Raw genomic sequence first — 27,800 nt, forward strand, 5'->3', positions numbered from 1 at the left:
CCTAACCTAACCGAACAAACCTAACCTAATCAAATCAAACCTAGCCTAACCGAACAAACCTAACCTAATCAAATCAAACCCAACCTAACCGAACAAACCTAACCTAACCAAATCAAACCTAACCTAACCGAACAAACCTAACCTAACCTAACCAAATCAAACCCAACCTAACCGAACAAACCTAACCTAACCAAATCAAACCTAACCTAACCGAACAAACCTAACCTAACCAAATCAAACCTAACCTAACCGAACAAACCTAACCTAATTAAATCAAACCTAACCTAACTCAAAATCAACCAACCAAACCACCAAAATTTTATTTTGAATTTCGTGTTGATTTAAAATTTTACCTAGGTAGGTGAGTGAGTGCAATTTGCGTATTGATACGTGCTCGATATCATTCGACACCTGAATTGTGTTGGTAGCCCTGAAAAGGGCTTTTGTTTCAATAAAATGCGAGCGAACGCGTATTATTCATCTCCATCTCTATCCTCATTCATCTCGTCTATTGTCGTCGTCGTCGTCATCCACCCGAGATACCCCCCCTTCCCGGGCTGCCGTCGTCGCATCATCGTCATCGTGATGATTAGATTAGATTCGATCACGGCGTCTTACTTCTTCGCAGCGGCTTTCTTCGCGGCGGGCTTCTTCGCAGCGGCCTTCTTGGGCTTTGGCGCCTTCGGCTTCTTCGTGGGCGGCTTGGCGGACTTTTTCGCCTTGGTCGGCGTCTTGGGCTTGGCGGCCTTCTTGGCGGCGGGGGCGGCCTTCTTGGGAGAGGCAGCTTTCTTGGCGGCTGCGGCCGATCTGGCCGCGGTTTCAAGAGGGGCCGACGACTTTCTCATGGCGGTCGCGGGCTTCTTCTTTGCGGCTGCCGCCGAAGACTTGCCTCCGCCGGCTGCGGCGCCCTTCTTCTCCTTGGATGAGGCGGGGCGCGATTTCTTCGCGGCGGGCTTCTTACCGGAGGTGGAGCCGCCCGCCGATTTGGCCTTGCCGGCTTCCAGTTTGAACGAACCGGAGGCCCCCTTGCCCTTGGTCTGCACTAGGGCGCCGGATTCGACGGCACCCTTCAGGTATTTCTTGATGAAGGGCGCCAGCTTGTCGGCGTCCACCTTGTAGTTGGCCGAGATGTATTTTTTTATCGCCTGCAGGGAGGATCCGGCGCGCTCTTTCAGCTCTTTGATGGCGCTGTTGACCATCTCAGAGGTCTTGGGATGCGTCGGCTTGACCTTGGGCTTCTTCGCGGCTTTGCCTGCTGCCGATTTCTTCGCAGGGGTAGAGGGCACCGGCGAAGCGGTGACGGGTGCTGCTGTATCTGCCATCTTTGCGTTATTCGATTGATTGAATAATAGAATGAAATATAATATTAAATTATATTGTATCGCGGCGTATATTCTGCTTGCTTGCTTGCTATCTATCTGTACGATGCGCTAGAGTGAAACGACTCGAACGGCTCGCGGATTGTATACGGCGAGAGCGAGACGGGTGCCGCAGTACCGATGTGCGAACGCCGCTCTCAGAGATGATGTCCGTCTAGATCGGCGATTTTAGTCACGAATTGCACCGGCATTTTTGCTTCGATCTCTCGATATTTTTCAATTTTTCGCGGCCGCCGCCCTAGCGAGGGGGCTCAGGGGCGGGCGGTCGCGCCGCCCACCGATCTGTCTGTCGTTTCAAAGCGGGCGAATGGTCGCGAGTCTGTCCTCGGGCTCGCGGGATGCGTTTCAAATTGGAATTGTGTCCGCGCGCGCACATAACGTGTCGGGAAAATGGCCGTAGATTCGTTAAGAATTATCAGATTCCAACGATCGAGCCTTCGTCCGGCGCGTCGATATACCTCCTCGCGGTTGCGATCGGCCGCGGGCCCCTGGCGCCCCCACGGGCGTCGCGATCCGCCCCCGAGTCGGCCGGAGTTAGCACAAGACGATCGCGGCATACAAACATTACTCGTATCGGGCGAAGACGACGGCGGCGGCCCCGCGGTGCTCGATGCAGTCCGCAGTGTTCACGAAGGAGCAGCAGGCGACGATGGTGCATGGTATTGTGCACGATGGTAAATAAAGAAGCACGACATGAGAATAGAATGTTCAATTCGAATAATTACTTACCTAACAATGGATTGCGATAGGTACGGCGCGATCGGTCGCTCGCTCGCTCACTGCGCCTCCCTCCCTCCCTCCCTCCCGCGATAGATAGATATCGTAAATAAATAGTTATAATCAATTAATTAATTAATTAAATAATTAATTAAATAATTAAATATGATAATATAATATTATGAGTGTGTTTAATATGACCGATGCAAAGCATACTGGCATGTAACAACGCACATATGAGAGTAGAAAACCATAGCAGCCGAAATCGACAACCATAACCATAAGTGCGAGACCGAAACACGAATTACTAATGTCATTGTTACTATTAAGTACCTATATGAAATCAAATATGAAGACATTGGACACTGGAAGGATTATTTTAAGATATCGATCGGGGGGGGGGGGATTCGGAATAAACTATTCCCGAAATTATGTGTCATGTACGTACGTACGTACGTACCAAAAAATCTATCGTACAATGCAAAATTATCCGATTCGCATTATTTATGTATCGCAGGTCCATCCGTTGAAGGATCGATGAAAATCCTCCACGCACAGACGATAATCGAGATAACAAACAGATGTGTAATATTATGTACCTAAATCTAATGTGATATTTTCTTTTTCAGATGCACGCACGCATGCATTCACCTAAGATGTATGGATAATATTATCAATAGTATAATGATGACTTATTGTTCTACTTACTGACTTACTTAGGTGGGTACTGTTGTACTTAATAATAATAAAATAATATTCACAGATAGATTGATTCTTATTATTTTCCTATCAAATCATCCTTCGTGGCGGGCTTAGTTAGTTATCTAGTCTAGTTTATAATATGGTGTTGGATAATGATATAATTATAAGCGCAGATACAAGATAATTATTGTAACAAATATTCGTATTATTATTATTACAATAGGTAGGCAGTCAGTCGATTTATTTATTTTTCCTGCTTGGCATAATATTAATAGCGATAATGAGACTAGCGAAACATGCGATTCGATCAATTCGATTTGAAAATATTGGCGGCCCTTAAAAGGGCCTTTGCTGGTTTTTTTTCTTCTTTCTTCATTTTCATGGACTTCACTTGGAGCTGGTGTATTTGGTGACTGCCTTTGTTCCTTCGCTGACGGCGTGCTTGGCGAGCTCTCCGGGCAGAAGGAGCCTGACGGCGGTCTGGATCTCCCTGCTGGTGATGGTGGAGCGCTTGTTGTAGTGGGCGAGGCGCGACGCTTCGGCGGCGATCCTCTCGAAGATGTCGTTGACGAAGCTGTTCATGATGCTCATCGCCTTACTGGAGATTCCGGTGTCGGGGTGCACCTGCTTGAGCACCTTGTAGATGTAGATTGCGTAACTCTCCTTCCTCCTCCTCTTTGTCTTCTTCTTGTCTCCCTTGGAGATGTTCTTCTGGGCTTTGCCGGATTTCTTGGCGGCCTTTCCGCTAGTCTTGGGCGGCATGATGATCGGCGATGGGTATTACGATACAATACGGATATATAGATAGATTAGGTAGGTGCGGTGTCAATCGGCGGCGGTGGCTCGAGTGAGAATCTGCCGAAATTTTTTTTTTTTACCGCTTGCCATCGCTGTGTAGAGCGAACGGCGCGCGGCTTTGCGGGTCGCGTGATGCGGCGCACGTCTCCCGCTACGGGCGCACCGCACGCCATCACAAAATAGAGCTTTGGATATCCCTGAGTGAGCTTTCTTCAAAGGACCGTCCGTCGATTCAGATCGACGCGCATCTTTCGCACAGTTAATTTTCAACACTACCACATCTCGCCATGTCTGGTCGCGGAAAAGGCGGTAAAGTCAAGGGAAAGGCAAAGTCTCGTTCGAATCGCGCCGGACTCCAGTTCCCCGTCGGTCGCATACACAGACTCCTGCGCAAGGGAAACTACGCCGAGAGGGTGGGCGCTGGTGCGCCGGTGTACCTGGCCGCCGTCATGGAATACCTCGCCGCCGAAGTACTCGAGTTGGCGGGAAACGCGGCCCGCGACAACAAGAAGACCAGGATCATCCCTCGTCATTTGCAGCTCGCCATCCGCAACGACGAGGAGCTGAACAAGCTGCTCTCCGGTGTCACCATCGCCCAGGGAGGAGTGCTGCCCAACATCCAGGCGGTGCTCTTGCCCAAGAAGACTGAGAAGAAGGCGTAAAAAAAAATAAATAAAAAAAAAAAAATCGTATCTTCTATGATTACATGCAATAATCCATCTATCGTCGTACAAAAGGCCCTTTTCAGGGCCGCCATTTTTATTCAAATCCGACTGGTAGCGAACGTGTCGAGCTCGTTATTGTTGCTTATAAAATTGATTGAAATAATTATTCATCGAAAGTAGGTAGTATTCAAATTGTTATTATTATAGGTATTAATTAGCAATGAATGCGCACAGAGAGAACTGTCCATATTACAATAAATGTTCTGGAAATTCAAAATTTGAAAATACATCTAAAATAAGTAAGTAGGTAGGTAGGTATATAATTTCGTAGTAATTAATGAGGAGATAGAGATGCGATGTGTCGATCTCTTGTTTGTTTAAACTACTCGTATGGTGTGGCGGTTTCAGTTTTAAATAGTTTTGTAGGATAATGATTGTGATATATGTATTTATATAGGTGAGGAGCATCTATTGATTATATCTATATAACGTGTTTAGCGACATTATTATAATTAATTAATTAATTAATTAATTGTGGTAGATGGACGGCGAGATAATATGACAAGGTATGGATGGTGGTGGACTGACGGATAGAAAACGCGTTTTGATAAGAGATTGGTGCGTTTTCTAAAATAATAGGTAATATAAGGAGGCTGTTTAATTAATATTATGTGGGTAGATATTATTTAATGAATCTCGCCTCACACACAACGCACTACGTACGCAGCGTTGCGTTATTATTAGATGGTGAGTATATTTTATCTAATCAACTGCTTAATTGATCAATTACATACAACAAACGCAATATTACTAACAAACCTATTTTTATCCAAAAATAGTGGAACACGCAGGATGATAATAATATATTATACTTGGATAAATAGGTATATATAAATATATTATTATAGGCACATAACGGCCGATCGCTCGCTCACGGTTGCGTAAACATTCGAATGTCAAAAAATTTGCGGCCCTGAAAAGGGCCTTTTGCGATAGGTATGATAAATATTATTTTTTTTTTTTTAATTCTTAAGCGCGTTCGCCGCGGATTCGTCTCGCCAGCTGGATATCTTTGGGCATGATGGTGACGCGTTTGGCGTGGATGGCGCAAAGGTTCGTGTCCTCGAATAGACCGACGAGGTACGCCTCGCTGGCCTCCTGCAGCGCCATGACGGCCGAGCTCTGGAAGCGCAGATCGGTCTTGAAATCTTGAGCGATCTCGCGCACCAGTCGCTGGAAGGGCAGCTTGCGGATGAGGAGCTCAGTGCTCTTCTGATAACGGCGGATCTCACGGAGAGCGACCGTACCGGGCCTGTAACGATGGGGCTTCTTCACGCCCCCTGTGGCCGGCGCGCTTTTCCTCGCGGCCTTCGTGGCGAGCTGTTTGCGGGGAGCTTTTCCACCGGTGGATTTTCGGGCAGTCTGCTTGGTACGAGCCATGTCTTCTTCTTCAAAGTAGTAGGTTCTGAAACGAGCGTTCAACGAGAAGTGTGCACGCGATCCCGCAGACGGGGTGACTATATAGAGAGATCCGCTCGCTGCGATTGGTCGATGCGGTCGCCTTCGGCTGAACAGTGGGGGTGATCATTTTTGTCGGCGTATCGTTTTGAGGTCGAAATATTGCCTGAAAGTTAATTTTTTTTGAAAATATCTCTTTTTATTCTATTCCGCAATTATTAATTATAGCCGTTATCTTTATTGCGCACTCGCTTTGCGCGAAATGCGCAGCGCTGGGCGTGGTTGCGCCGCGACGCGCCAGAGCGAGACGCACTCGCCCGCGCCTTGATTTCGCAAGGAAGCGAGCGAGACGTCGCATACGCGCGAGACGAGCGTCTATAAAAGAGACGTCGCAGGGAGCAAAATTTTATAATTCGTCTAGCGGCCGCAGTGAGCGCATCGCATCGTTTCGATTTTTGACATCATCCACTTTTTGACACTCATACAAGATGACCGGTCGCGGTAAAGGAGGAAAGGGATTGGGAAAAGGGGGCGCCAAGCGTCACAGGAAGGTTCTTCGCGATAACATCCAGGGCATCACGAAGCCTGCGATCCGTCGTCTGGCTCGTCGCGGCGGAGTCAAGCGCATATCTGGCTTGATTTACGAAGAGACCCGAGGAGTCCTGAAGGTGTTCCTCGAGAACGTCATCAGGGACGCCGTCACCTACACGGAGCACGCGAAGAGGAAGACCGTCACCGCCATGGACGTCGTGTACGCCCTGAAGAGACAGGGTCGCACCCTGTACGGTTTCGGCGGCTAAGCTGGCCAATATAATGCCTTTCATCGTATCGTCTCGTCTAGATACAATACAGACTGACTACGCATAATGATGGATGAGTGGGTTGGTTTTTATGCTACGCCCGCTTAACTATTATTATGTGAATATATCTATCTACTCACATACAAACGGCCCTTTTCAGGGCCACCATGTCTATTTCGTTCGATCCGTTTGCATTCGTATAGTATCGCAGTAATAATGCATGCAGCTGTTGTTCGGTTAGGTTAGGTTTGATTTGATTACGTTAGGTTAGGTTTGATTTGATTTGATTTGATTAGGTTAGGTTTGATTTGGTTAGGTTAGGTTTGTTCGGTTAGGCTAGGTTTGATTTGGTTAGGTTAGGTTTGTTCGGTTAGGTTGGGTTTGATTTGATTTGATTAGGTTAGGTTTATTCGGTTAGGTTAGGTTTGATTTGGTTAGGTTAGGTTAGGTTTGTTCGGTTAGGTTGGGTTTGATTTGATTTGATTAGGTTAGGTTTATTCGGTTAGGTTAGGTTTGATTTGGTTAGGTTAGGTTTGTTCGGTTATGTTGGGTTTGATTTGGTTAGGTTAGGTTTGTTCGGTTAGGTTGGGTTTGATTTGGTTAGGTTAGGTTAGGTTTGTTCGGTTAGGTTAGGTTTGATTTGGTTAGGTTAGGTTTGTTCGGTTAGGTTGGGTTTGATTTGATTAGGTTAGGTTTGATTTGATTAGGTTAGGTTAGGTTTGTTCGGTTAGGTTAGGTTTGATTTGGTTAGGTTAGGTTTGTTCGGTTAGGTTGGGTTTGATTTGATTAGGTTAGGTTTGTTCGGTTAGGCTAGGTTTGATTTGATTAGGTTAGGTTTGTTCGGTTAGGTTGGGTTTGATTTGATTAGGTTAGGTTTGTTCGGTTAGGCTAGGTTTGATTTGATTAGGTTAGGTTTGTTCGGTTAGGTTAGGTTTGATTTGATTAGGTTAGGTTTGTTCGGTTAGGTTAGGTTTGTTAACCGACTGACCCGACGTTGGCTTAATTGTGTTAAATGCCCCGATCAGTCTTTGAACGTTTTGTGTTTTCTGTCTACTTTTTTCATATATAAAATCGTTTTTTCAATTAATATTTGATAATAAAGAAATCCCGAATCCCGAGAAAAGATCGGAATTTCCCGAAATTTTTAAAATTCCATTATTCGTTCAAATATGAAATTAATTATGTTCAGACTTCAGATAATGTAGTTGTGACTAGAGTTGGGTTTCGGGAATTACCCGACGGGAATTTTAAAAATTTCGGGAAATTCCGATCTTTTCTCGGGATTCGGGATTTCTTTATTATCAAATATTAATTGAAAAAACGATTTTATATATGAAAAAAGTAGACAGAAAACACAAAACGTTCAAAGACTGATCGGGGCATTTAACACAATTAAGCCAACGTCGGGTCAGTCGGTTAACAAACCTAACCTAACCGAACAAACCTAACCTAATCAAATCAAACCTAACCTAACCGAACAAACCTAACCTAATCAAATCAAACCTAGCCTAACCGAACAAACCTAACCTAATCAAATCAAACCCAACCTAACCGAACAAACCTAACCTAACCAAATCAAACCTAACCTAACCGAACAAACCTAACCTAACCTAACCAAATCAAACCCAACCTAACCGAACAAACCTAACCTAACCAAATCAAACCTAACCTAACCGAACAAACCTAACCTAACCAAATCAAACCTAACCTAACCGAACAAACCTAACCTAATTAAATCAAACCTAACCTAACTCAAAATCAACCAACCAAACCACCAAAATTTTATTTTGAATTTCGTGTTGATTTAAAATTTTACCTAGGTAGGTGAGTGAGTGCAATTTGCGTATTGATACGTGCTCGATATCATTCGACACCTGAATTGTGTTGGTAGCCCTGAAAAGGGCTTTTGTTTCAATAAAATGCGAGCGAACGCGTATTATTCATCTCCATCTCTATCCTCATTCATCTCGTCTATTGTCGTCGTCGTCGTCATCCACCCGAGATACCCCCCCTTCCCGGGCTGCCGTCGTCGCATCATCGTCATCGTGATGATTAGATTAGATTCGATCACGGCGTCTTACTTCTTCGCAGCGGCTTTCTTCGCGGCGGGCTTCTTCGCAGCGGCCTTCTTGGGCTTTGGCGCCTTCGGCTTCTTCGTGGGCGGCTTGGCGGACTTTTTCGCCTTGGTCGGCGTCTTGGGCTTGGCGGCCTTCTTGGCGGCGGGGGCGGCCTTCTTGGGAGAGGCAGCTTTCTTGGCGGCTGCGGCCGATCTGGCCGCGGTTTCAAGAGGGGCCGACGACTTTCTCATGGCGGTCGCGGGCTTCTTCTTTGCGGCTGCCGCCGAAGACTTGCCTCCGCCGGCTGCGGCGCCCTTCTTCTCCTTGGATGAGGCGGGGCGCGATTTCTTCGCGGCGGGCTTCTTACCGGAGGTGGAGCCGCCCGCCGATTTGGCCTTGCCGGCTTCCAGTTTGAACGAACCGGAGGCCCCCTTGCCCTTGGTCTGCACTAGGGCGCCGGATTCGACGGCACCCTTCAGGTATTTCTTGATGAAGGGCGCCAGCTTGTCGGCGTCCACCTTGTAGTTGGCCGAGATGTATTTTTTTATCGCCTGCAGGGAGGATCCGGCGCGCTCTTTCAGCTCTTTGATGGCGCTGTTGACCATCTCAGAGGTCTTGGGATGCGTCGGCTTGACCTTGGGCTTCTTCGCGGCTTTGCCTGCTGCCGATTTCTTCGCAGGGGTAGAGGGCACCGGCGAAGCGGTGACGGGTGCTGCTGTATCTGCCATCTTTGCGTTATTCGATTGATTGAATAATAGAATGAAATATAATATTAAATTATATTGTATCGCGGCGTATATTCTGCTTGCTTGCTTGCTATCTATCTGTACGATGCGCTAGAGTGAAACGACTCGAACGGCTCGCGGATTGTATACGGCGAGAGCGAGACGGGTGCCGCAGTACCGATGTGCGAACGCCGCTCTCAGAGATGATGTCCGTCTAGATCGGCGATTTTAGTCACGAATTGCACCGGCATTTTTGCTTCGATCTCTCGATATTTTTCAATTTTTCGCGGCCGCCGCCCTAGCGAGGGGGCTCAGGGGCGGGCGGTCGCGCCGCCCACCGATCTGTCTGTCGTTTCAAAGCGGGCGAATGGTCGCGAGTCTGTCCTCGGGCTCGCGGGATGCGTTTCAAATTGGAATTGTGTCCGCGCGCGCACATAACGTGTCGGGAAAATGGCCGTAGATTCGTTAAGAATTATCAGATTCCAACGATCGAGCCTTCGTCCGGCGCGTCGATATACCTCCTCGCGGTTGCGATCGGCCGCGGGCCCCTGGCGCCCCCACGGGCGTCGCGATCCGCCCCCGAGTCGGCCGGAGTTAGCACAAGACGATCGCGGCATACAAACATTACTCGTATCGGGCGAAGACGACGGCGGCGGCCCCGCGGTGCTCGATGCAGTCCGCAGTGTTCACGAAGGAGCAGCAGGCGACGATGGTGCATGGTATTGTGCACGATGGTAAATAAAGAAGCACGACATGAGAATAGAATGTTCAATTCGAATAATTACTTACCTAACAATGGATTGCGATAGGTACGGCGCGATCGGTCGCTCGCTCGCTCACTGCGCCTCCCTCCCTCCCTCCCTCCCGCGATAGATAGATATCGTAAATAAATAGTTATAATCAATTAATTAATTAATTAAATAATTAATTAAATAATTAAATATGATAATATAATATTATGAGTGTGTTTAATATGACCGATGCAAAGCATACTGGCATGTAACAACGCACATATGAGAGTAGAAAACCATAGCAGCCGAAATCGACAACCATAACCATAAGTGCGAGACCGAAACACGAATTACTAATGTCATTGTTACTATTAAGTACCTATATGAAATCAAATATGAAGACATTGGACACTGGAAGGATTATTTTAAGATATCGATCGGGGGGGGGGGGATTCGGAATAAACTATTCCCGAAATTATGTGTCATGTACGTACGTACGTACGTACCAAAAAATCTATCGTACAATGCAAAATTATCCGATTCGCATTATTTATGTATCGCAGGTCCATCCGTTGAAGGATCGATGAAAATCCTCCACGCACAGACGATAATCGAGATAACAAACAGATGTGTAATATTATGTACCTAAATCTAATGTGATATTTTCTTTTTCAGATGCACGCACGCATGCATTCACCTAAGATGTATGGATAATATTATCAATAGTATAATGATGACTTATTGTTCTACTTACTGACTTACTTAGGTGGGTACTGTTGTACTTAATAATAATAAAATAATATTCACAGATAGATTGATTCTTATTATTTTCCTATCAAATCATCCTTCGTGGCGGGCTTAGTTAGTTATCTAGTCTAGTTTATAATATGGTGTTGGATAATGATATAATTATAAGCGCAGATACAAGATAATTATTGTAACAAATATTCGTATTATTATTATTACAATAGGTAGGCAGTCAGTCGATTTATTTATTTTTCCTGCTTGGCATAATATTAATAGCGATAATGAGACTAGCGAAACATGCGATTCGATCAATTCGATTTGAAAATATTGGCGGCCCTTAAAAGGGCCTTTGCTGGTTTTTTTTCTTCTTTCTTCATTTTCATGGACTTCACTTGGAGCTGGTGTATTTGGTGACTGCCTTTGTTCCTTCGCTGACGGCGTGCTTGGCGAGCTCTCCGGGCAGAAGGAGCCTGACGGCGGTCTGGATCTCCCTGCTGGTGATGGTGGAGCGCTTGTTGTAGTGGGCGAGGCGCGACGCTTCGGCGGCGATCCTCTCGAAGATGTCGTTGACGAAGCTGTTCATGATGCTCATCGCCTTACTGGAGATTCCGGTGTCGGGGTGCACCTGCTTGAGCACCTTGTAGATGTAGATTGCGTAACTCTCCTTCCTCCTCCTCTTTGTCTTCTTCTTGTCTCCCTTGGAGATGTTCTTCTGGGCTTTGCCGGATTTCTTGGCGGCCTTTCCGCTAGTCTTGGGCGGCATGATGATCGGCGATGGGTATTACGATACAATACGGATATATAGATAGATTAGGTAGGTGCGGTGTCAATCGGCGGCGGTGGCTCGAGTGAGAATCTGCCGAAATTTTTTTTTTTTACCGCTTGCCATCGCTGTGTAGAGCGAACGGCGCGCGGCTTTGCGGGTCGCGTGATGCGGCGCACGTCTCCCGCTACGGGCGCACCGCACGCCATCACAAAATAGAGCTTTGGATATCCCTGAGTGAGCTTTCTTCAAAGGACCGTCCGTCGATTCAGATCGACGCGCATCTTTCGCACAGTTAATTTTCAACACTACCACATCTCGCCATGTCTGGTCGCGGAAAAGGCGGTAAAGTCAAGGGAAAGGCAAAGTCTCGTTCGAATCGCGCCGGACTCCAGTTCCCCGTCGGTCGCATACACAGACTCCTGCGCAAGGGAAACTACGCCGAGAGGGTGGGCGCTGGTGCGCCGGTGTACCTGGCCGCCGTCATGGAATACCTCGCCGCCGAAGTACTCGAGTTGGCGGGAAACGCGGCCCGCGACAACAAGAAGACCAGGATCATCCCTCGTCATTTGCAGCTCGCCATCCGCAACGACGAGGAGCTGAACAAGCTGCTCTCCGGTGTCACCATCGCCCAGGGAGGAGTGCTGCCCAACATCCAGGCGGTGCTCTTGCCCAAGAAGACTGAGAAGAAGGCGTAAAAAAAAATAAATAAAAAAAAAAAAATCGTATCTTCTATGATTACATGCAATAATCCATCTATCGTCGTACAAAAGGCCCTTTTCAGGGCCGCCATTTTTATTCAAATCCGACTGGTAGCGAACGTGTCGAGCTCGTTATTGTTGCTTATAAAATTGATTGAAATAATTATTCATCGAAAGTAGGTAGTATTCAAATTGTTATTATTATAGGTATTAATTAGCAATGAATGCGCACAGAGAGAACTGTCCATATTACAATAAATGTTCTGGAAATTCAAAATTTGAAAATACATCTAAAATAAGTAAGTAGGTAGGTAGGTATATAATTTCGTAGTAATTAATGAGGAGATAGAGATGCGATGTGTCGATCTCTTGTTTGTTTAAACTACTCGTATGGTGTGGCGGTTTCAGTTTTAAATAGTTTTGTAGGATAATGATTGTGATATATGTATTTATATAGGTGAGGAGCATCTATTGATTATATCTATATAACGTGTTTAGCGACATTATTATAATTAATTAATTAATTAATTAATTGTGGTAGATGGACGGCGAGATAATATGACAAGGTATGGATGGTGGTGGACTGACGGATAGAAAACGCGTTTTGATAAGAGATTGGTGCGTTTTCTAAAATAATAGGTAATATAAGGAGGCTGTTTAATTAATATTATGTGGGTAGATATTATTTAATGAATCTCGCCTCACACACAACGCACTACGTACGCAGCGTTGCGTTATTATTAGATGGTGAGTATATTTTATCTAATCAACTGCTTAATTGATCAATTACATACAACAAACGCAATATTACTAACAAACCTATTTTTATCCAAAAATAGTGGAACACGCAGGATGATAATAATATATTATACTTGGATAAATAGGTATATATAAATATATTATTATAGGCACATAACGGCCGATCGCTCGCTCACGGTTGCGTAAACATTCGAATGTCAAAAAATTTGCGGCCCTGAAAAGGGCCTTTTGCGATAGGTATGATAAATATTATTTTTTTTTTTTTAATTCTTAAGCGCGTTCGCCGCGGATTCGTCTCGCCAGCTGGATATCTTTGGGCATGATGGTGACGCGTTTGGCGTGGATGGCGCAAAGGTTCGTGTCCTCGAATAGACCGACGAGGTACGCCTCGCTGGCCTCCTGCAGCGCCATGACGGCCGAGCTCTGGAAGCGCAGATCGGTCTTGAAATCTTGAGCGATCTCGCGCACCAGTCGCTGGAAGGGCAGCTTGCGGATGAGGAGCTCAGTGCTCTTCTGATAACGGCGGATCTCACGGAGAGCGACCGTACCGGGCCTGTAACGATGGGGCTTCTTCACGCCCCCTGTGGCCGGCGCGCTTTTCCTCGCGGCCTTCGTGGCGAGCTGTTTGCGGGGAGCTTTTCCACCGGTGGATTTTCGGGCAGTCTGCTTGGTACGAGCCATGTCTTCTTCTTCAAAGTAGTAGGTTCTGAAACGAGCGTTCAACGAGAAGTGTGCACGCGATCCCGCAGACGGGGTGACTATATAGAGAGATCCGCTCGCTGCGATTGGTCGATGCGGTCGCCTTCGGCTGAACAGTGGGGGTGATCATTTTTGTCGGCGTATCGTTTTGAGGTCGAAATATTGCCTGAAAGTTAATTTTTTTTGAAAATATCTCTTTTTATTCTATTCCGCAATTATTAATTATAGCCGTTATCTTTATTGCGCACTCGCTTTGCGCGAAATGCGCAGCGCTGGGCGTGGTTGCGCCGCGACGCGCCAGAGCGAGACGCACTCGCCCGCGCCTTGATTTCGCAAGGAAGCGAGCGAGACGTCGCATACGCGCGAGACGAGCGTCTATAAAAGAGACGTCGCAGGGAGCAAAATTTTATAATTCGTCTAGCGGCCGCAGTGAGCGCATCGCATCGTTTCGATTTTTGACATCATCCACTTTTTGACACTCATACAAGATGACCGGTCGCGGTAAAGGAGGAAAGGGATTGGGAAAAGGGGGCGCCAAGCGTCACAGGAAGGTTCTTCGCGATAACATCCAGGGCATCACGAAGCCTGCGATCCGTCGTCTGGCTCGTCGCGGCGGAGTCAAGCGCATATCTGGCTTGATTTACGAAGAGACCCGAGGAGTCCTGAAGGTGTTCCTCGAGAACGTCATCAGGGACGCCGTCACCTACACGGAGCACGCGAAGAGGAAGACCGTCACCGCCATGGACGTCGTGTACGCCCTGAAGAGACAGGGTCGCACCCTGTACGGTTTCGGCGGCTAAGCTGGCCAATATAATGCCTTTCATCGTATCGTCTCGTCTAGATACAATACAGACTGACTACGCATAATGATGGATGAGTGGGTTGGTTTTTATGCTACGCCCGCTTAACTATTATTATGTGAATATATCTATCTACTCACATACAAACGGCCCTTTTCAGGGCCACCATGTCTATTTCGTTCGATCCGTTTGCATTCGTATAGTATCGCAGTAATAATGCATGCAGCTGTTGTTCGGTTAGGTTAGGTTTGATTTGATTACGTTAGGTTAGGTTTGATTTGATTTGATTTGATTAGGTTAGGTTTGATTTGGTTAGGTTAGGTTTGTTCGGTTAGGCTAGGTTTGATTTGGTTAGGTTAGGTTTGTTCGGTTAGGTTGGGTTTGATTTGATTTGATTAGGTTAGGTTTATTCGGTTAGGTTAGGTTTGATTTGGTTAGGTTAGGTTAGGTTTGTTCGGTTAGGTTGGGTTTGATTTGATTTGATTAGGTTAGGTTTATTCGGTTAGGTTAGGTTTGATTTGGTTAGGTTAGGTTTGTTCGGTTATGTTGGGTTTGATTTGGTTAGGTTAGGTTTGTTCGGTTAGGTTGGGTTTGATTTGGTTAGGTTAGGTTAGGTTTGTTCGGTTAGGTTAGGTTTGATTTGGTTAGGTTAGGTTTGTTCGGTTAGGTTGGGTTTGATTTGATTAGGTTAGGTTTGATTTGATTAGGTTAGGTTAGGTTTGTTCGGTTAGGTTAGGTTTGATTTGGTTAGGTTAGGTTTGTTCGGTTAGGTTGGGTTTGATTTGATTAGGTTAGGTTTGTTCGGTTAGGCTAGGTTTGATTTGATTAGGTTAGGTTTGTTCGGTTAGGTTGGGTTTGATTTGATTAGGTTAGGTTTGTTCGGTTAGGCTAGGTTTGATTTGATTAGGTTAGGTTTGTTCGGTTAGGTTAGGTTTGATTTGATTAGGTTAGGTTTGTTCGGTTAGGTTAGGTTTGTTAACCGACTGACCCGACGTTGGCTTAATTGTGTTAAATGCCCCGATCAGTCTTTGAACGTTTTGTGTTTTCTGTCTACTTTTTTCATATATAAAATCGTTTTTTCAATTAATATTTGATAATAAAGAAATCCCGAATCCCGAGAAAAGATCGGAATTTCCCGAAATTTTTAAAATTCCATTATTCGTTCAAATATGAAATTAATTATGTTCAGACTTCAGATAATGTAGTTGTGACTAGAGTTGGGTTTCGGGAATTACCCGACGGGAATTTTAAAAATTTCGGGAAATTCCGATCTTTTCTCGGGATTCGGGATTTCTTTATTATCAAATATTAATTGAAAAAACGATTTTATATATGAAAAAAGTAGACAGAAAACACAAAACGTTCAAAGACTGATCGGGGCATTTAACACAATTAAGCCAACGTCGGGTCAGTCGGTTAACAAACCTAACCTAACCGAACAAACCTAACCTAATCAAATCAAACCTAACCTAACCGAACAAACCTAACCTAATCAAATCAAACCTAGCCTAACCGAACAAACCTAACCTAATCAAATCAAACCCAACCTAACCGAACAAACCTAACCTAACCAAATCAAACCTAACCTAACCGAACAAACCTAACCTAACCTAACCAAATCAAACCCAACCTAACCGAACAAACCTAACCTAACCAAATCAAACCTAACCTAACCGAACAAACCTAACCTAACCAAATCAAACCTAACCTAACCGAACAAACCTAACCTAATTAAATCAAACCTAACCTAACTCAAAATCAACCAACCAAACCACCAAAATTTTATTTTGAATTTCGTGTTGATTTAAAATTTTACCTAGGTAGGTGAGTGAGTGCAATTTGCGTATTGATACGTGCTCGATATCATTCGACACCTGAATTGTGTTGGTAGCCCTGAAAAGGGCTTTTGTTTCAATAAAATGCGAGCGAACGCGTATTATTCATCTCCATCTCTATCCTCATTCATCTCGTCTATTGTCGTCGTCGTCGTCATCCACCCGAGATACCCCCCCTTCCCGGGCTGCCGTCGTCGCATCATCGTCATCGTGATGATTAGATTAGATTCGATCACGGCGTCTTACTTCTTCGCAGCGGCTTTCTTCGCGGCGGGCTTCTTCGCAGCGGCCTTCTTGGGCTTTGGCGCCTTCGGCTTCTTCGTGGGCGGCTTGGCGGACTTTTTCGCCTTGGTCGGCGTCTTGGGCTTGGCGGCCTTCTTGGCGGCGGGGGCGGCCTTCTTGGGAGAGGCAGCTTTCTTGGCGGCTGCGGCCGATCTGGCCGCGGTTTCAAGAGGGGCCGACGACTTTCTCATGGCGGTCGCGGGCTTCTTCTTTGCGGCTGCCGCCGAAGACTTGCCTCCGCCGGCTGCGGCGCCCTTCTTCTCCTTGGATGAGGCGGGGCGCGATTTCTTCGCGGCGGGCTTCTTACCGGAGGTGGAGCCGCCCGCCGATTTGGCCTTGCCGGCTTCCAGTTTGAACGAACCGGAGGCCCCCTTGCCCTTGGTCTGCACTAGGGCGCCGGATTCGACGGCACCCTTCAGGTATTTCTTGATGAAGGGCGCCAGCTTGTCGGCGTCCACCTTGTAGTTGGCCGAGATGTATTTTTTTATCGCCTGCAGGGAGGATCCGGCGCGCTCTTTCAGCTCTTTGATGGCGCTGTTGACCATCTCAGAGGTCTTGGGATGCGTCGGCTTGACCTTGGGCTTCTTCGCGGCTTTGCCTGCTGCCGATTTCTTCGCAGGGGTAGAGGGCACCGGCGAAGCGGTGACGGGTGCTGCTGTATCTGCCATCTTTGCGTTATTCGATTGATTGAATAATAGAATGAAATATAATATTAAATTATATTGTATCGCGGCGTATATTCTGCTTGCTTGCTTGCTATCTATCTGTACGATGCGCTAGAGTGAAACGACTCGAACGGCTCGCGGATTGTATACGGCGAGAGCGAGACGGGTGCCGCAGTACCGATGTGCGAACGCCGCTCTCAGAGATGATGTCCGTCTAGATCGGCGATTTTAGTCACGAATTGCACCGGCATTTTTGCTTCGATCTCTCGATATTTTTCAATTTTTCGCGGCCGCCGCCCTAGCGAGGGGGCTCAGGGGCGGGCGGTCGCGCCGCCCACCGATCTGTCTGTCGTTTCAAAGCGGGCGAATGGTCGCGAGTCTGTCCTCGGGCTCGCGGGATGCGTTTCAAATTGGAATTGTGTCCGCGCGCGCACATAACGTGTCGGGAAAATGGCCGTAGATTCGTTAAGAATTATCAGATTCCAACGATCGAGCCTTCGTCCGGCGCGTCGATATACCTCCTCGCGGTTGCGATCGGCCGCGGGCCCCTGGCGCCCCCACGGGCGTCGCGATCCGCCCCCGAGTCGGCCGGAGTTAGCACAAGACGATCGCGGCATACAAACATTACTCGTATCGGGCGAAGACGACGGCGGCGGCCCCGCGGTGCTCGATGCAGTCCGCAGTGTTCACGAAGGAGCAGCAGGCGACGATGGTGCATGGTATTGTGCACGATGGTAAATAAAGAAGCACGACATGAGAATAGAATGTTCAATTCGAATAATTACTTACCTAACAATGGATTGCGATAGGTACGGCGCGATCGGTCGCTCGCTCGCTCACTGCGCCTCCCTCCCTCCCTCCCTCCCGCGATAGATAGATATCGTAAATAAATAGTTATAATCAATTAATTAATTAATTAAATAATTAATTAAATAATTAAATATGATAATATAATATTATGAGTGTGTTTAATATGACCGATGCAAAGCATACTGGCATGTAACAACGCACATATGAGAGTAGAAAACCATAGCAGCCGAAATCGACAACCATAACCATAAGTGCGAGACCGAAACACGAATTACTAATGTCATTGTTACTATTAAGTACCTATATGAAATCAAATATGAAGACATTGGACACTGGAAGGATTATTTTAAGATATCGATCGGGGGGGGGGGGATTCGGAATAAACTATTCCCGAAATTATGTGTCATGTACGTACGTACGTACGTACCAAAAAATCTATCGTACAATGCAAAATTATCCGATTCGCATTATTTATGTATCGCAGGTCCATCCGTTGAAGGATCGATGAAAATCCTCCACGCACAGACGATAATCGAGATAACAAACAGATGTGTAATATTATGTACCTAAATCTAATGTGATATTTTCTTTTTCAGATGCACGCACGCATGCATTCACCTAAGATGTATGGATAATATTATCAATAGTATAATGATGACTTATTGTTCTACTTACTGACTTACTTAGGTGGGTACTGTTGTACTTAATAATAATAAAATAATATTCACAGATAGATTGATTCTTATTATTTTCCTATCAAATCATCCTTCGTGGCGGGCTTAGTTAGTTATCTAGTCTAGTTTATAATATGGTGTTGGATAATGATATAATTATAAGCGCAGATACAAGATAATTATTGTAACAAATATTCGTATTATTATTATTACAATAGGTAGGCAGTCAGTCGATTTATTTATTTTTCCTGCTTGGCATAATATTAATAGCGATAATGAGACTAGCGAAACATGCGATTCGATCAATTCGATTTGAAAATATTGGCGGCCCTTAAAAGGGCCTTTGCTGGTTTTTTTTCTTCTTTCTTCATTTTCATGGACTTCACTTGGAGCTGGTGTATTTGGTGACTGCCTTTGTTCCTTCGCTGACGGCGTGCTTGGCGAGCTCTCCGGGCAGAAGGAGCCTGACGGCGGTCTGGATCTCCCTGCTGGTGATGGTGGAGCGCTTGTTGTAGTGGGCGAGGCGCGACGCTTCGGCGGCGATCCTCTCGAAGATGTCGTTGACGAAGCTGTTCATGATGCTCATCGCCTTACTGGAGATTCCGGTGTCGGGGTGCACCTGCTTGAGCACCTTGTAGATGTAGATTGCGTAACTCTCCTTCCTCCTCCTCTTTGTCTTCTTCTTGTCTCCCTTGGAGATGTTCTTCTGGGCTTTGCCGGATTTCTTGGCGGCCTTTCCGCTAGTCTTGGGCGGCATGATGATCGGCGATGGGTATTACGATACAATACGGATATATAGATAGATTAGGTAGGTGCGGTGTCAATCGGCGGCGGTGGCTCGAGTGAGAATCTGCCGAAATTTTTTTTTTTTACCGCTTGCCATCGCTGTGTAGAGCGAACGGCGCGCGGCTTTGCGGGTCGCGTGATGCGGCGCACGTCTCCCGCTACGGGCGCACCGCACGCCATCACAAAATAGAGCTTTGGATATCCCTGAGTGAGCTTTCTTCAAAGGACCGTCCGTCGATTCAGATCGACGCGCATCTTTCGCACAGTTAATTTTCAACACTACCACATCTCGCCATGTCTGGTCGCGGAAAAGGCGGTAAAGTCAAGGGAAAGGCAAAGTCTCGTTCGAATCGCGCCGGACTCCAGTTCCCCGTCGGTCGCATACACAGACTCCTGCGCAAGGGAAACTACGCCGAGAGGGTGGGCGCTGGTGCGCCGGTGTACCTGGCCGCCGTCATGGAATACCTCGCCGCCGAAGTACTCGAGTTGGCGGGAAACGCGGCCCGCGACAACAAGAAGACCAGGATCATCCCTCGTCATTTGCAGCTCGCCATCCGCAACGACGAGGAGCTGAACAAGCTGCTCTCCGGTGTCACCATCGCCCAGGGAGGAGTGCTGCCCAACATCCAGGCGGTGCTCTTGCCCAAGAAGACTGAGAAGAAGGCGTAAAAAAAAATAAATAAAAAAAAAAAAATCGTATCTTCTATGATTACATGCAATAATCCATCTATCGTCGTACAAAAGGCCCTTTTCAGGGCCGCCATTTTTATTCAAATCCGACTGGTAGCGAACGTGTCGAGCTCGTTATTGTTGCTTATAAAATTGATTGAAATAATTATTCATCGAAAGTAGGTAGTATTCAAATTGTTATTATTATAGGTATTAATTAGCAATGAATGCGCACAGAGAGAACTGTCCATATTACAATAAATGTTCTGGAAATTCAAAATTTGAAAATACATCTAAAATAAGTAAGTAGGTAGGTAGGTATATAATTTCGTAGTAATTAATGAGGAGATAGAGATGCGATGTGTCGATCTCTTGTTTGTTTAAACTACTCGTATGGTGTGGCGGTTTCAGTTTTAAATAGTTTTGTAGGATAATGATTGTGATATATGTATTTATATAGGTGAGGAGCATCTATTGATTATATCTATATAACGTGTTTAGCGACATTATTATAATTAATTAATTAATTAATTAATTGTGGTAGATGGACGGCGAGATAATATGACAAGGTATGGATGGTGGTGGACTGACGGATAGAAAACGCGTTTTGATAAGAGATTGGTGCGTTTTCTAAAATAATAGGTAATATAAGGAGGCTGTTTAATTAATATTATGTGGGTAGATATTATTTAATGAATCTCGCCTCACACACAACGCACTACGTACGCAGCGTTGCGTTATTATTAGATGGTGAGTATATTTTATCTAATCAACTGCTTAATTGATCAATTACATACAACAAACGCAATATTACTAACAAACCTATTTTTATCCAAAAATAGTGGAACACGCAGGATGATAATAATATATTATACTTGGATAAATAGGTATATATAAATATATTATTATAGGCACATAACGGCCGATCGCTCGCTCACGGTTGCGTAAACATTCGAATGTCAAAAAATTTGCGGCCCTGAAAAGGGCCTTTTGCGATAGGTATGATAAATATTATTTTTTTTTTTTTAATTCTTAAGCGCGTTCGCCGCGGATTCGTCTCGCCAGCTGGATATCTTTGGGCATGATGGTGACGCGTTTGGCGTGGATGGCGCAAAGGTTCGTGTCCTCGAATAGACCGACGAGGTACGCCTCGCTGGCCTCCTGCAGCGCCATGACGGCCGAGCTCTGGAAGCGCAGATCGGTCTTGAAATCTTGAGCGATCTCGCGCACCAGTCGCTGGAAGGGCAGCTTGCGGATGAGGAGCTCAGTGCTCTTCTGATAACGGCGGATCTCACGGAGAGCGACCGTACCGGGCCTGTAACGATGGGGCTTCTTCACGCCCCCTGTGGCCGGCGCGCTTTTCCTCGCGGCCTTCGTGGCGAGCTGTTTGCGGGGAGCTTTTCCACCGGTGGATTTTCGGGCAGTCTGCTTGGTACGAGCCATGTCTTCTTCTTCAAAGTAGTAGGTTCTGAAACGAGCGTTCAACGAGAAGTGTGCACGCGATCCCGCAGACGGGGTGACTATATAGAGAGATCCGCTCGCTGCGATTGGTCGATGCGGTCGCCTTCGGCTGAACAGTGGGGGTGATCATTTTTGTCGGCGTATCGTTTTGAGGTCGAAATATTGCCTGAAAGTTAATTTTTTTTGAAAATATCTCTTTTTATTCTATTCCGCAATTATTAATTATAGCCGTTATCTTTATTGCGCACTCGCTTTGCGCGAAATGCGCAGCGCTGGGCGTGGTTGCGCCGCGACGCGCCAGAGCGAGACGCACTCGCCCGCGCCTTGATTTCGCAAGGAAGCGAGCGAGACGTCGCATACGCGCGAGACGAGCGTCTATAAAAGAGACGTCGCAGGGAGCAAAATTTTATAATTCGTCTAGCGGCCGCAGTGAGCGCATCGCATCGTTTCGATTTTTGACATCATCCACTTTTTGACACTCATACAAGATGACCGGTCGCGGTAAAGGAGGAAAGGGATTGGGAAAAGGGGGCGCCAAGCGTCACAGGAAGGTTCTTCGCGATAACATCCAGGGCATCACGAAGCCTGCGATCCGTCGTCTGGCTCGTCGCGGCGGAGTCAAGCGCATATCTGGCTTGATTTACGAAGAGACCCGAGGAGTCCTGAAGGTGTTCCTCGAGAACGTCATCAGGGACGCCGTCACCTACACGGAGCACGCGAAGAGGAAGACCGTCACCGCCATGGACGTCGTGTACGCCCTGAAGAGACAGGGTCGCACCCTGTACGGTTTCGGCGGCTAAGCTGGCCAATATAATGCCTTTCATCGTATCGTCTCGTCTAGATACAATACAGACTGACTACGCATAATGATGGATGAGTGGGTTGGTTTTTATGCTACGCCCGCTTAACTATTATTATGTGAATATATCTATCTACTCACATACAAACGGCCCTTTTCAGGGCCACCATGTCTATTTCGTTCGATCCGTTTGCATTCGTATAGTATCGCAGTAATAATGCATGCAGCTGTTGTTCGGTTAGGTTAGGTTTGATTTGATTACGTTAGGTTAGGTTTGATTTGATTTGATTTGATTAGGTTAGGTTTGATTTGGTTAGGTTAGGTTTGTTCGGTTAGGCTAGGTTTGATTTGGTTAGGTTAGGTTTGTTCGGTTAGGTTGGGTTTGATTTGATTTGATTAGGTTAGGTTTATTCGGTTAGGTTAGGTTTGATTTGGTTAGGTTAGGTTAGGTTTGTTCGGTTAGGTTGGGTTTGATTTGATTTGATTAGGTTAGGTTTATTCGGTTAGGTTAGGTTTGATTTGGTTAGGTTAGGTTTGTTCGGTTATGTTGGGTTTGATTTGGTTAGGTTAGGTTTGTTCGGTTAGGTTGGGTTTGATTTGGTTAGGTTAGGTTAGGTTTGTTCGGTTAGGTTAGGTTTGATTTGGTTAGGTTAGGTTTGTTCGGTTAGGTTGGGTTTGATTTGATTAGGTTAGGTTTGATTTGATTAGGTTAGGTTAGGTTTGTTCGGTTAGGTTAGGTTTGATTTGGTTAGGTTAGGTTTGTTCGGTTAGGTTGGGTTTGATTTGATTAGGTTAGGTTTGTTCGGTTAGGCTAGGTTTGATTTGATTAGGTTAGGTTTGTTCGGTTAGGTTGGGTTTGATTTGATTAGGTTAGGTTTGTTCGGTTAGGCTAGGTTTGATTTGATTAGGTTAGGTTTGTTCGGTTAGGTTAGGTTTGATTTGATTAGGTTAGGTTTGTTCGGTTAGGTTAGGTTTGTTAACCGACTGACCCGACGTTGGCTTAATTGTGTTAAATGCCCCGATCAGTCTTTGAACGTTTTGTGTTTTCTGTCTACTTTTTTCATATATAAAATCGTTTTTTCAATTAATATTTGATAATAAAGAAATCCCGAATCCCGAGAAAAGATCGGAATTTCCCGAAATTTTTAAAATTCCATTATTCGTTCAAATATGAAATTAATTATGTTCAGACTTCAGATAATGTAGTTGTGACTAGAGTTGGGTTTCGGGAATTACCCGACGGGAATTTTAAAAATTTCGGGAAATTCCGATCTTTTCTCGGGATTCGGGATTTCTTTATTATCAAATATTAATTGAAAAAACGATTTTATATATGAAAAAAGTAGACAGAAAACACAAAACGTTCAAAGACTGATCGGGGCATTTAACACAATTAAGCCAACGTCGGGTCAGTCGGTTAACAAACCTAACCTAACCGAACAAACCTAACCTAATCAAATCAAACCTAACCTAACCGAACAAACCTAACCTAATCAAATCAAACCTAGCCTAACCGAACAAACCTAACCTAATCAAATCAAACCCAACCTAACCGAACAAACCTAACCTAACCAAATCAAACCTAACCTAACCGAACAAACCTAACCTAACCTAACCAAATCAAACCCAACCTAACCGAACAAACCTAACCTAACCAAATCAAACCTAACCTAACCGAACAAACCTAACCTAACCAAATCAAACCTAACCTAACCGAACAAACCTAACCTAATTAAATCAAACCTAACCTAACTCAAAATCAACCAACCAAACCACCAAAATTTTATTTTGAATTTCGTGTTGATTTAAAATTTTACCTAGGTAGGTGAGTGAGTGCAATTTGCGTATTGATACGTGCTCGATATCATTCGACACCTGAATTGTGTTGGTAGCCCTGAAAAGGGCTTTTGTTTCAATAAAATGCGAGCGAACGCGTATTATTCATCTCCATCTCTATCCTCATTCATCTCGTCTATTGTCGTCGTCGTCGTCATCCACCCGAGATACCCCCCCTTCCCGGGCTGCCGTCGTCGCATCATCGTCATCGTGATGATTAGATTAGATTCGATCACGGCGTCTTACTTCTTCGCAGCGGCTTTCTTCGCGGCGGGCTTCTTCGCAGCGGCCTTCTTGGGCTTTGGCGCCTTCGGCTTCTTCGTGGGCGGCTTGGCGGACTTTTTCGCCTTGGTCGGCGTCTTGGGCTTGGCGGCCTTCTTGGCGGCGGGGGCGGCCTTCTTGGGAGAGGCAGCTTTCTTGGCGGCTGCGGCCGATCTGGCCGCGGTTTCAAGAGGGGCCGACGACTTTCTCATGGCGGTCGCGGGCTTCTTCTTTGCGGCTGCCGCCGAAGACTTGCCTCCGCCGGCTGCGGCGCCCTTCTTCTCCTTGGATGAGGCGGGGCGCGATTTCTTCGCGGCGGGCTTCTTACCGGAGGTGGAGCCGCCCGCCGATTTGGCCTTGCCGGCTTCCAGTTTGAACGAACCGGAGGCCCCCTTGCCCTTGGTCTGCACTAGGGCGCCGGATTCGACGGCACCCTTCAGGTATTTCTTGATGAAGGGCGCCAGCTTGTCGGCGTCCACCTTGTAGTTGGCCGAGATGTATTTTTTTATCGCCTGCAGGGAGGATCCGGCGCGCTCTTTCAGCTCTTTGATGGCGCTGTTGACCATCTCAGAGGTCTTGGGATGCGTCGGCTTGACCTTGGGCTTCTTCGCGGCTTTGCCTGCTGCCGATTTCTTCGCAGGGGTAGAGGGCACCGGCGAAGCGGTGACGGGTGCTGCTGTATCTGCCATCTTTGCGTTATTCGATTGATTGAATAATAGAATGAAATATAATATTAAATTATATTGTATCGCGGCGTATATTCTGCTTGCTTGCTTGCTATCTATCTGTACGATGCGCTAGAGTGAAACGACTCGAACGGCTCGCGGATTGTATACGGCGAGAGCGAGACGGGTGCCGCAGTACCGATGTGCGAACGCCGCTCTCAGAGATGATGTCCGTCTAGATCGGCGATTTTAGTCACGAATTGCACCGGCATTTTTGCTTCGATCTCTCGATATTTTTCAATTTTTCGCGGCCGCCGCCCTAGCGAGGGGGCTCAGGGGCGGGCGGTCGCGCCGCCCACCGATCTGTCTGTCGTTTCAAAGCGGGCGAATGGTCGCGAGTCTGTCCTCGGGCTCGCGGGATGCGTTTCAAATTGGAATTGTGTCCGCGCGCGCACATAACGTGTCGGGAAAATGGCCGTAGATTCGTTAAGAATTATCAGATTCCAACGATCGAGCCTTCGTCCGGCGCGTCGATATACCTCCTCGCGGTTGCGATCGGCCGCGGGCCCCTGGCGCCCCCACGGGCGTCGCGATCCGCCCCCGAGTCGGCCGGAGTTAGCACAAGACGATCGCGGCATACAAACATTACTCGTATCGGGCGAAGACGACGGCGGCGGCCCCGCGGTGCTCGATGCAGTCCGCAGTGTTCACGAAGGAGCAGCAGGCGACGATGGTGCATGGTATTGTGCACGATGGTAAATAAAGAAGCACGACATGAGAATAGAATGTTCAATTCGAATAATTACTTACCTAACAATGGATTGCGATAGGTACGGCGCGATCGGTCGCTCGCTCGCTCACTGCGCCTCCCTCCCTCCCTCCCTCCCGCGATAGATAGATATCGTAAATAAATAGTTATAATCAATTAATTAATTAATTAAATAATTAATTAAATAATTAAATATGATAATATAATATTATGAGTGTGTTTAATATGACCGATGCAAAGCATACTGGCATGTAACAACGCACATATGAGAGTAGAAAACCATAGCAGCCGAAATCGACAACCATAACCATAAGTGCGAGACCGAAACACGAATTACTAATGTCATTGTTACTATTAAGTACCTATATGAAATCAAATATGAAGACATTGGACACTGGAAGGATTATTTTAAGATATCGATCGGGGGGGGGGGGATTCGGAATAAACTATTCCCGAAATTATGTGTCATGTACGTACGTACGTACGTACCAAAAAATCTATCGTACAATGCAAAATTATCCGATTCGCATTATTTATGTATCGCAGGTCCATCCGTTGAAGGATCGATGAAAATCCTCCACGCACAGACGATAATCGAGATAACAAACAGATGTGTAATATTATGTACCTAAATCTAATGTGATATTTTCTTTTTCAGATGCACGCACGCATGCATTCACCTAAGATGTATGGATAATATTATCAATAGTATAATGATGACTTATTGTTCTACTTACTGACTTACTTAGGTGGGTACTGTTGTACTTAATAATAATAAAATAATATTCACAGATAGATTGATTCTTATTATTTTCCTATCAAATCATCCTTCGTGGCGGGCTTAGTTAGTTATCTAGTCTAGTTTATAATATGGTGTTGGATAATGATATAATTATAAGCGCAGATACAAGATAATTATTGTAACAAATATTCGTATTATTATTATTACAATAGGTAGGCAGTCAGTCGATTTATTTATTTTTCCTGCTTGGCATAATATTAATAGCGATAATGAGACTAGCGAAACATGCGATTCGATCAATTCGATTTGAAAATATTGGCGGCCCTTAAAAGGGCCTTTGCTGGTTTTTTTTCTTCTTTCTTCATTTTCATGGACTTCACTTGGAGCTGGTGTATTTGGTGACTGCCTTTGTTCCTTCGCTGACGGCGTGCTTGGCGAGCTCTCCGGGCAGAAGGAGCCTGACGGCGGTCTGGATCTCCCTGCTGGTGATGGTGGAGCGCTTGTTGTAGTGGGCGAGGCGCGACGCTTCGGCGGCGATCCTCTCGAAGATGTCGTTGACGAAGCTGTTCATGATGCTCATCGCCTTACTGGAGATTCCGGTGTCGGGGTGCACCTGCTTGAGCACCTTGTAGATGTAGATTGCGTAACTCTCCTTCCTCCTCCTCTTTGTCTTCTTCTTGTCTCCCTTGGAGATGTTCTTCTGGGCTTTGCCGGATTTCTTGGCGGCCTTTCCGCTAGTCTTGGGCGGCATGATGATCGGCGATGGGTATTACGATACAATACGGATATATAGATAGATTAGGTAGGTGCGGTGTCAATCGGCGGCGGTGGCTCGAGTGAGAATCTGCCGAAATTTTTTTTTTTTACCGCTTGCCATCGCTGTGTAGAGCGAACGGCGCGCGGCTTTGCGGGTCGCGTGATGCGGCGCACGTCTCCCGCTACGGGCGCACCGCACGCCATCACAAAATAGAGCTTTGGATATCCCTGAGTGAGCTTTCTTCAAAGGACCGTCCGTCGATTCAGATCGACGCGCATCTTTCGCACA

At 46.2% G+C, this 27,800-nt stretch overlaps 17 protein-coding genes across 17 annotated transcripts; 6 read left to right on the top strand and 11 right to left on the bottom strand.

The window, feature by feature from the left end:
* Positions 1 to 486: 486 nt before the first annotated feature.
* On the bottom strand, positions 487 to 1,770 carry LOC147067546 (uncharacterized). The gene has a single exon (XM_085953534.1). It carries the CDS (start codon positions 1,320 to 1,322, stop codon positions 615 to 617), a length of 708 nt encoding a protein of 235 aa, XP_085809660.1. The 5' UTR covers positions 1,323 to 1,770; the 3' UTR covers positions 487 to 614.
* Positions 1,771 to 3,185: 1,415 nt separating this feature from the next.
* On the bottom strand, positions 3,186 to 3,560 carry LOC147067547 (histone H2B-like). The gene has a single exon (XM_085953536.1). It carries the CDS (start codon positions 3,558 to 3,560, stop codon positions 3,186 to 3,188), a length of 375 nt encoding a protein of 124 aa, XP_085809662.1.
* Positions 3,561 to 3,883: 323 nt separating this feature from the next.
* On the top strand, positions 3,884 to 4,274 carry LOC147067548 (histone H2A). The gene has a single exon (XM_085953535.1). It carries the CDS (start codon positions 3,884 to 3,886, stop codon positions 4,256 to 4,258), a length of 375 nt encoding a protein of 124 aa, XP_085809661.1. The 3' UTR covers positions 4,259 to 4,274.
* A 428-nt stretch (positions 4,275 to 4,702) lies between these two features.
* LOC147067549 (histone H3) lies at positions 4,703 to 5,701 on the bottom strand. The gene has a single exon (XM_085953537.1). The coding sequence runs from the start codon at positions 5,699 to 5,701 to the stop codon at positions 5,291 to 5,293; it is 411 nt and encodes a 136-aa protein (XP_085809663.1). The 3' UTR covers positions 4,703 to 5,290.
* Positions 5,702 to 6,207: 506 nt separating this feature from the next.
* Positions 6,208 to 6,519, top strand: LOC147067550 (histone H4). The gene has a single exon (XM_085953538.1). The coding sequence runs from the start codon at positions 6,208 to 6,210 to the stop codon at positions 6,517 to 6,519; it is 312 nt and encodes a 103-aa protein (XP_085809664.1).
* Positions 6,520 to 8,468: 1,949 nt separating this feature from the next.
* LOC147067551 (uncharacterized) lies at positions 8,469 to 9,752 on the bottom strand. Its single transcript, XM_085953540.1, has one exon. It carries the CDS (start codon positions 9,302 to 9,304, stop codon positions 8,597 to 8,599), a length of 708 nt encoding a protein of 235 aa, XP_085809666.1. The 5' UTR covers positions 9,305 to 9,752; the 3' UTR covers positions 8,469 to 8,596.
* A 1,415-nt stretch (positions 9,753 to 11,167) lies between these two features.
* On the bottom strand, positions 11,168 to 11,542 carry LOC147067552 (histone H2B-like). Its single transcript, XM_085953542.1, has one exon. The coding sequence runs from the start codon at positions 11,540 to 11,542 to the stop codon at positions 11,168 to 11,170; it is 375 nt and encodes a 124-aa protein (XP_085809668.1).
* Positions 11,543 to 11,865: 323 nt separating this feature from the next.
* LOC147067553 (histone H2A) lies at positions 11,866 to 12,256 on the top strand. The gene has a single exon (XM_085953541.1). The coding sequence runs from the start codon at positions 11,866 to 11,868 to the stop codon at positions 12,238 to 12,240; it is 375 nt and encodes a 124-aa protein (XP_085809667.1). The 3' UTR covers positions 12,241 to 12,256.
* Positions 12,257 to 12,684: 428 nt separating this feature from the next.
* Positions 12,685 to 13,683, bottom strand: LOC147067554 (histone H3). The gene has a single exon (XM_085953543.1). It carries the CDS (start codon positions 13,681 to 13,683, stop codon positions 13,273 to 13,275), a length of 411 nt encoding a protein of 136 aa, XP_085809669.1. The 3' UTR covers positions 12,685 to 13,272.
* A 506-nt stretch (positions 13,684 to 14,189) lies between these two features.
* LOC147067555 (histone H4) lies at positions 14,190 to 14,501 on the top strand. Its single transcript, XM_085953547.1, has one exon. The coding sequence runs from the start codon at positions 14,190 to 14,192 to the stop codon at positions 14,499 to 14,501; it is 312 nt and encodes a 103-aa protein (XP_085809673.1).
* A 1,949-nt stretch (positions 14,502 to 16,450) lies between these two features.
* Positions 16,451 to 17,734, bottom strand: LOC147067556 (uncharacterized). The gene has a single exon (XM_085953544.1). The coding sequence runs from the start codon at positions 17,284 to 17,286 to the stop codon at positions 16,579 to 16,581; it is 708 nt and encodes a 235-aa protein (XP_085809670.1). The 5' UTR covers positions 17,287 to 17,734; the 3' UTR covers positions 16,451 to 16,578.
* A 1,415-nt stretch (positions 17,735 to 19,149) lies between these two features.
* Positions 19,150 to 19,524, bottom strand: LOC147067557 (histone H2B-like). Its single transcript, XM_085953548.1, has one exon. The coding sequence runs from the start codon at positions 19,522 to 19,524 to the stop codon at positions 19,150 to 19,152; it is 375 nt and encodes a 124-aa protein (XP_085809674.1).
* Positions 19,525 to 19,847: 323 nt separating this feature from the next.
* LOC147067558 (histone H2A) lies at positions 19,848 to 20,238 on the top strand. The gene has a single exon (XM_085953545.1). It carries the CDS (start codon positions 19,848 to 19,850, stop codon positions 20,220 to 20,222), a length of 375 nt encoding a protein of 124 aa, XP_085809671.1. The 3' UTR covers positions 20,223 to 20,238.
* A 1,016-nt stretch (positions 20,239 to 21,254) lies between these two features.
* LOC147067559 (histone H3) lies at positions 21,255 to 21,665 on the bottom strand. The gene has a single exon (XM_085953549.1). The coding sequence runs from the start codon at positions 21,663 to 21,665 to the stop codon at positions 21,255 to 21,257; it is 411 nt and encodes a 136-aa protein (XP_085809675.1).
* A 506-nt stretch (positions 21,666 to 22,171) lies between these two features.
* Positions 22,172 to 22,483, top strand: LOC147067560 (histone H4). The gene has a single exon (XM_085953551.1). The coding sequence runs from the start codon at positions 22,172 to 22,174 to the stop codon at positions 22,481 to 22,483; it is 312 nt and encodes a 103-aa protein (XP_085809677.1).
* Positions 22,484 to 24,432: 1,949 nt separating this feature from the next.
* LOC147067561 (uncharacterized) lies at positions 24,433 to 25,716 on the bottom strand. The gene has a single exon (XM_085953546.1). It carries the CDS (start codon positions 25,266 to 25,268, stop codon positions 24,561 to 24,563), a length of 708 nt encoding a protein of 235 aa, XP_085809672.1. The 5' UTR covers positions 25,269 to 25,716; the 3' UTR covers positions 24,433 to 24,560.
* A 1,415-nt stretch (positions 25,717 to 27,131) lies between these two features.
* LOC147067562 (histone H2B-like) lies at positions 27,132 to 27,506 on the bottom strand. Its single transcript, XM_085953552.1, has one exon. It carries the CDS (start codon positions 27,504 to 27,506, stop codon positions 27,132 to 27,134), a length of 375 nt encoding a protein of 124 aa, XP_085809678.1.
* Between the last annotated feature and the right edge of the window lie 294 nt (positions 27,507 to 27,800).

The sequence above is a fragment of the Rhyacophila brunnea genome, unplaced genomic scaffold (genome assembly GCF_057557595.1).
Source record: "Rhyacophila brunnea isolate RB1 unplaced genomic scaffold, BYU_Rbru_1.0 scaffold_389, whole genome shotgun sequence".
Lineage (NCBI taxonomy): Eukaryota > Metazoa > Arthropoda > Insecta > Trichoptera > Rhyacophilidae > Rhyacophila > Rhyacophila brunnea.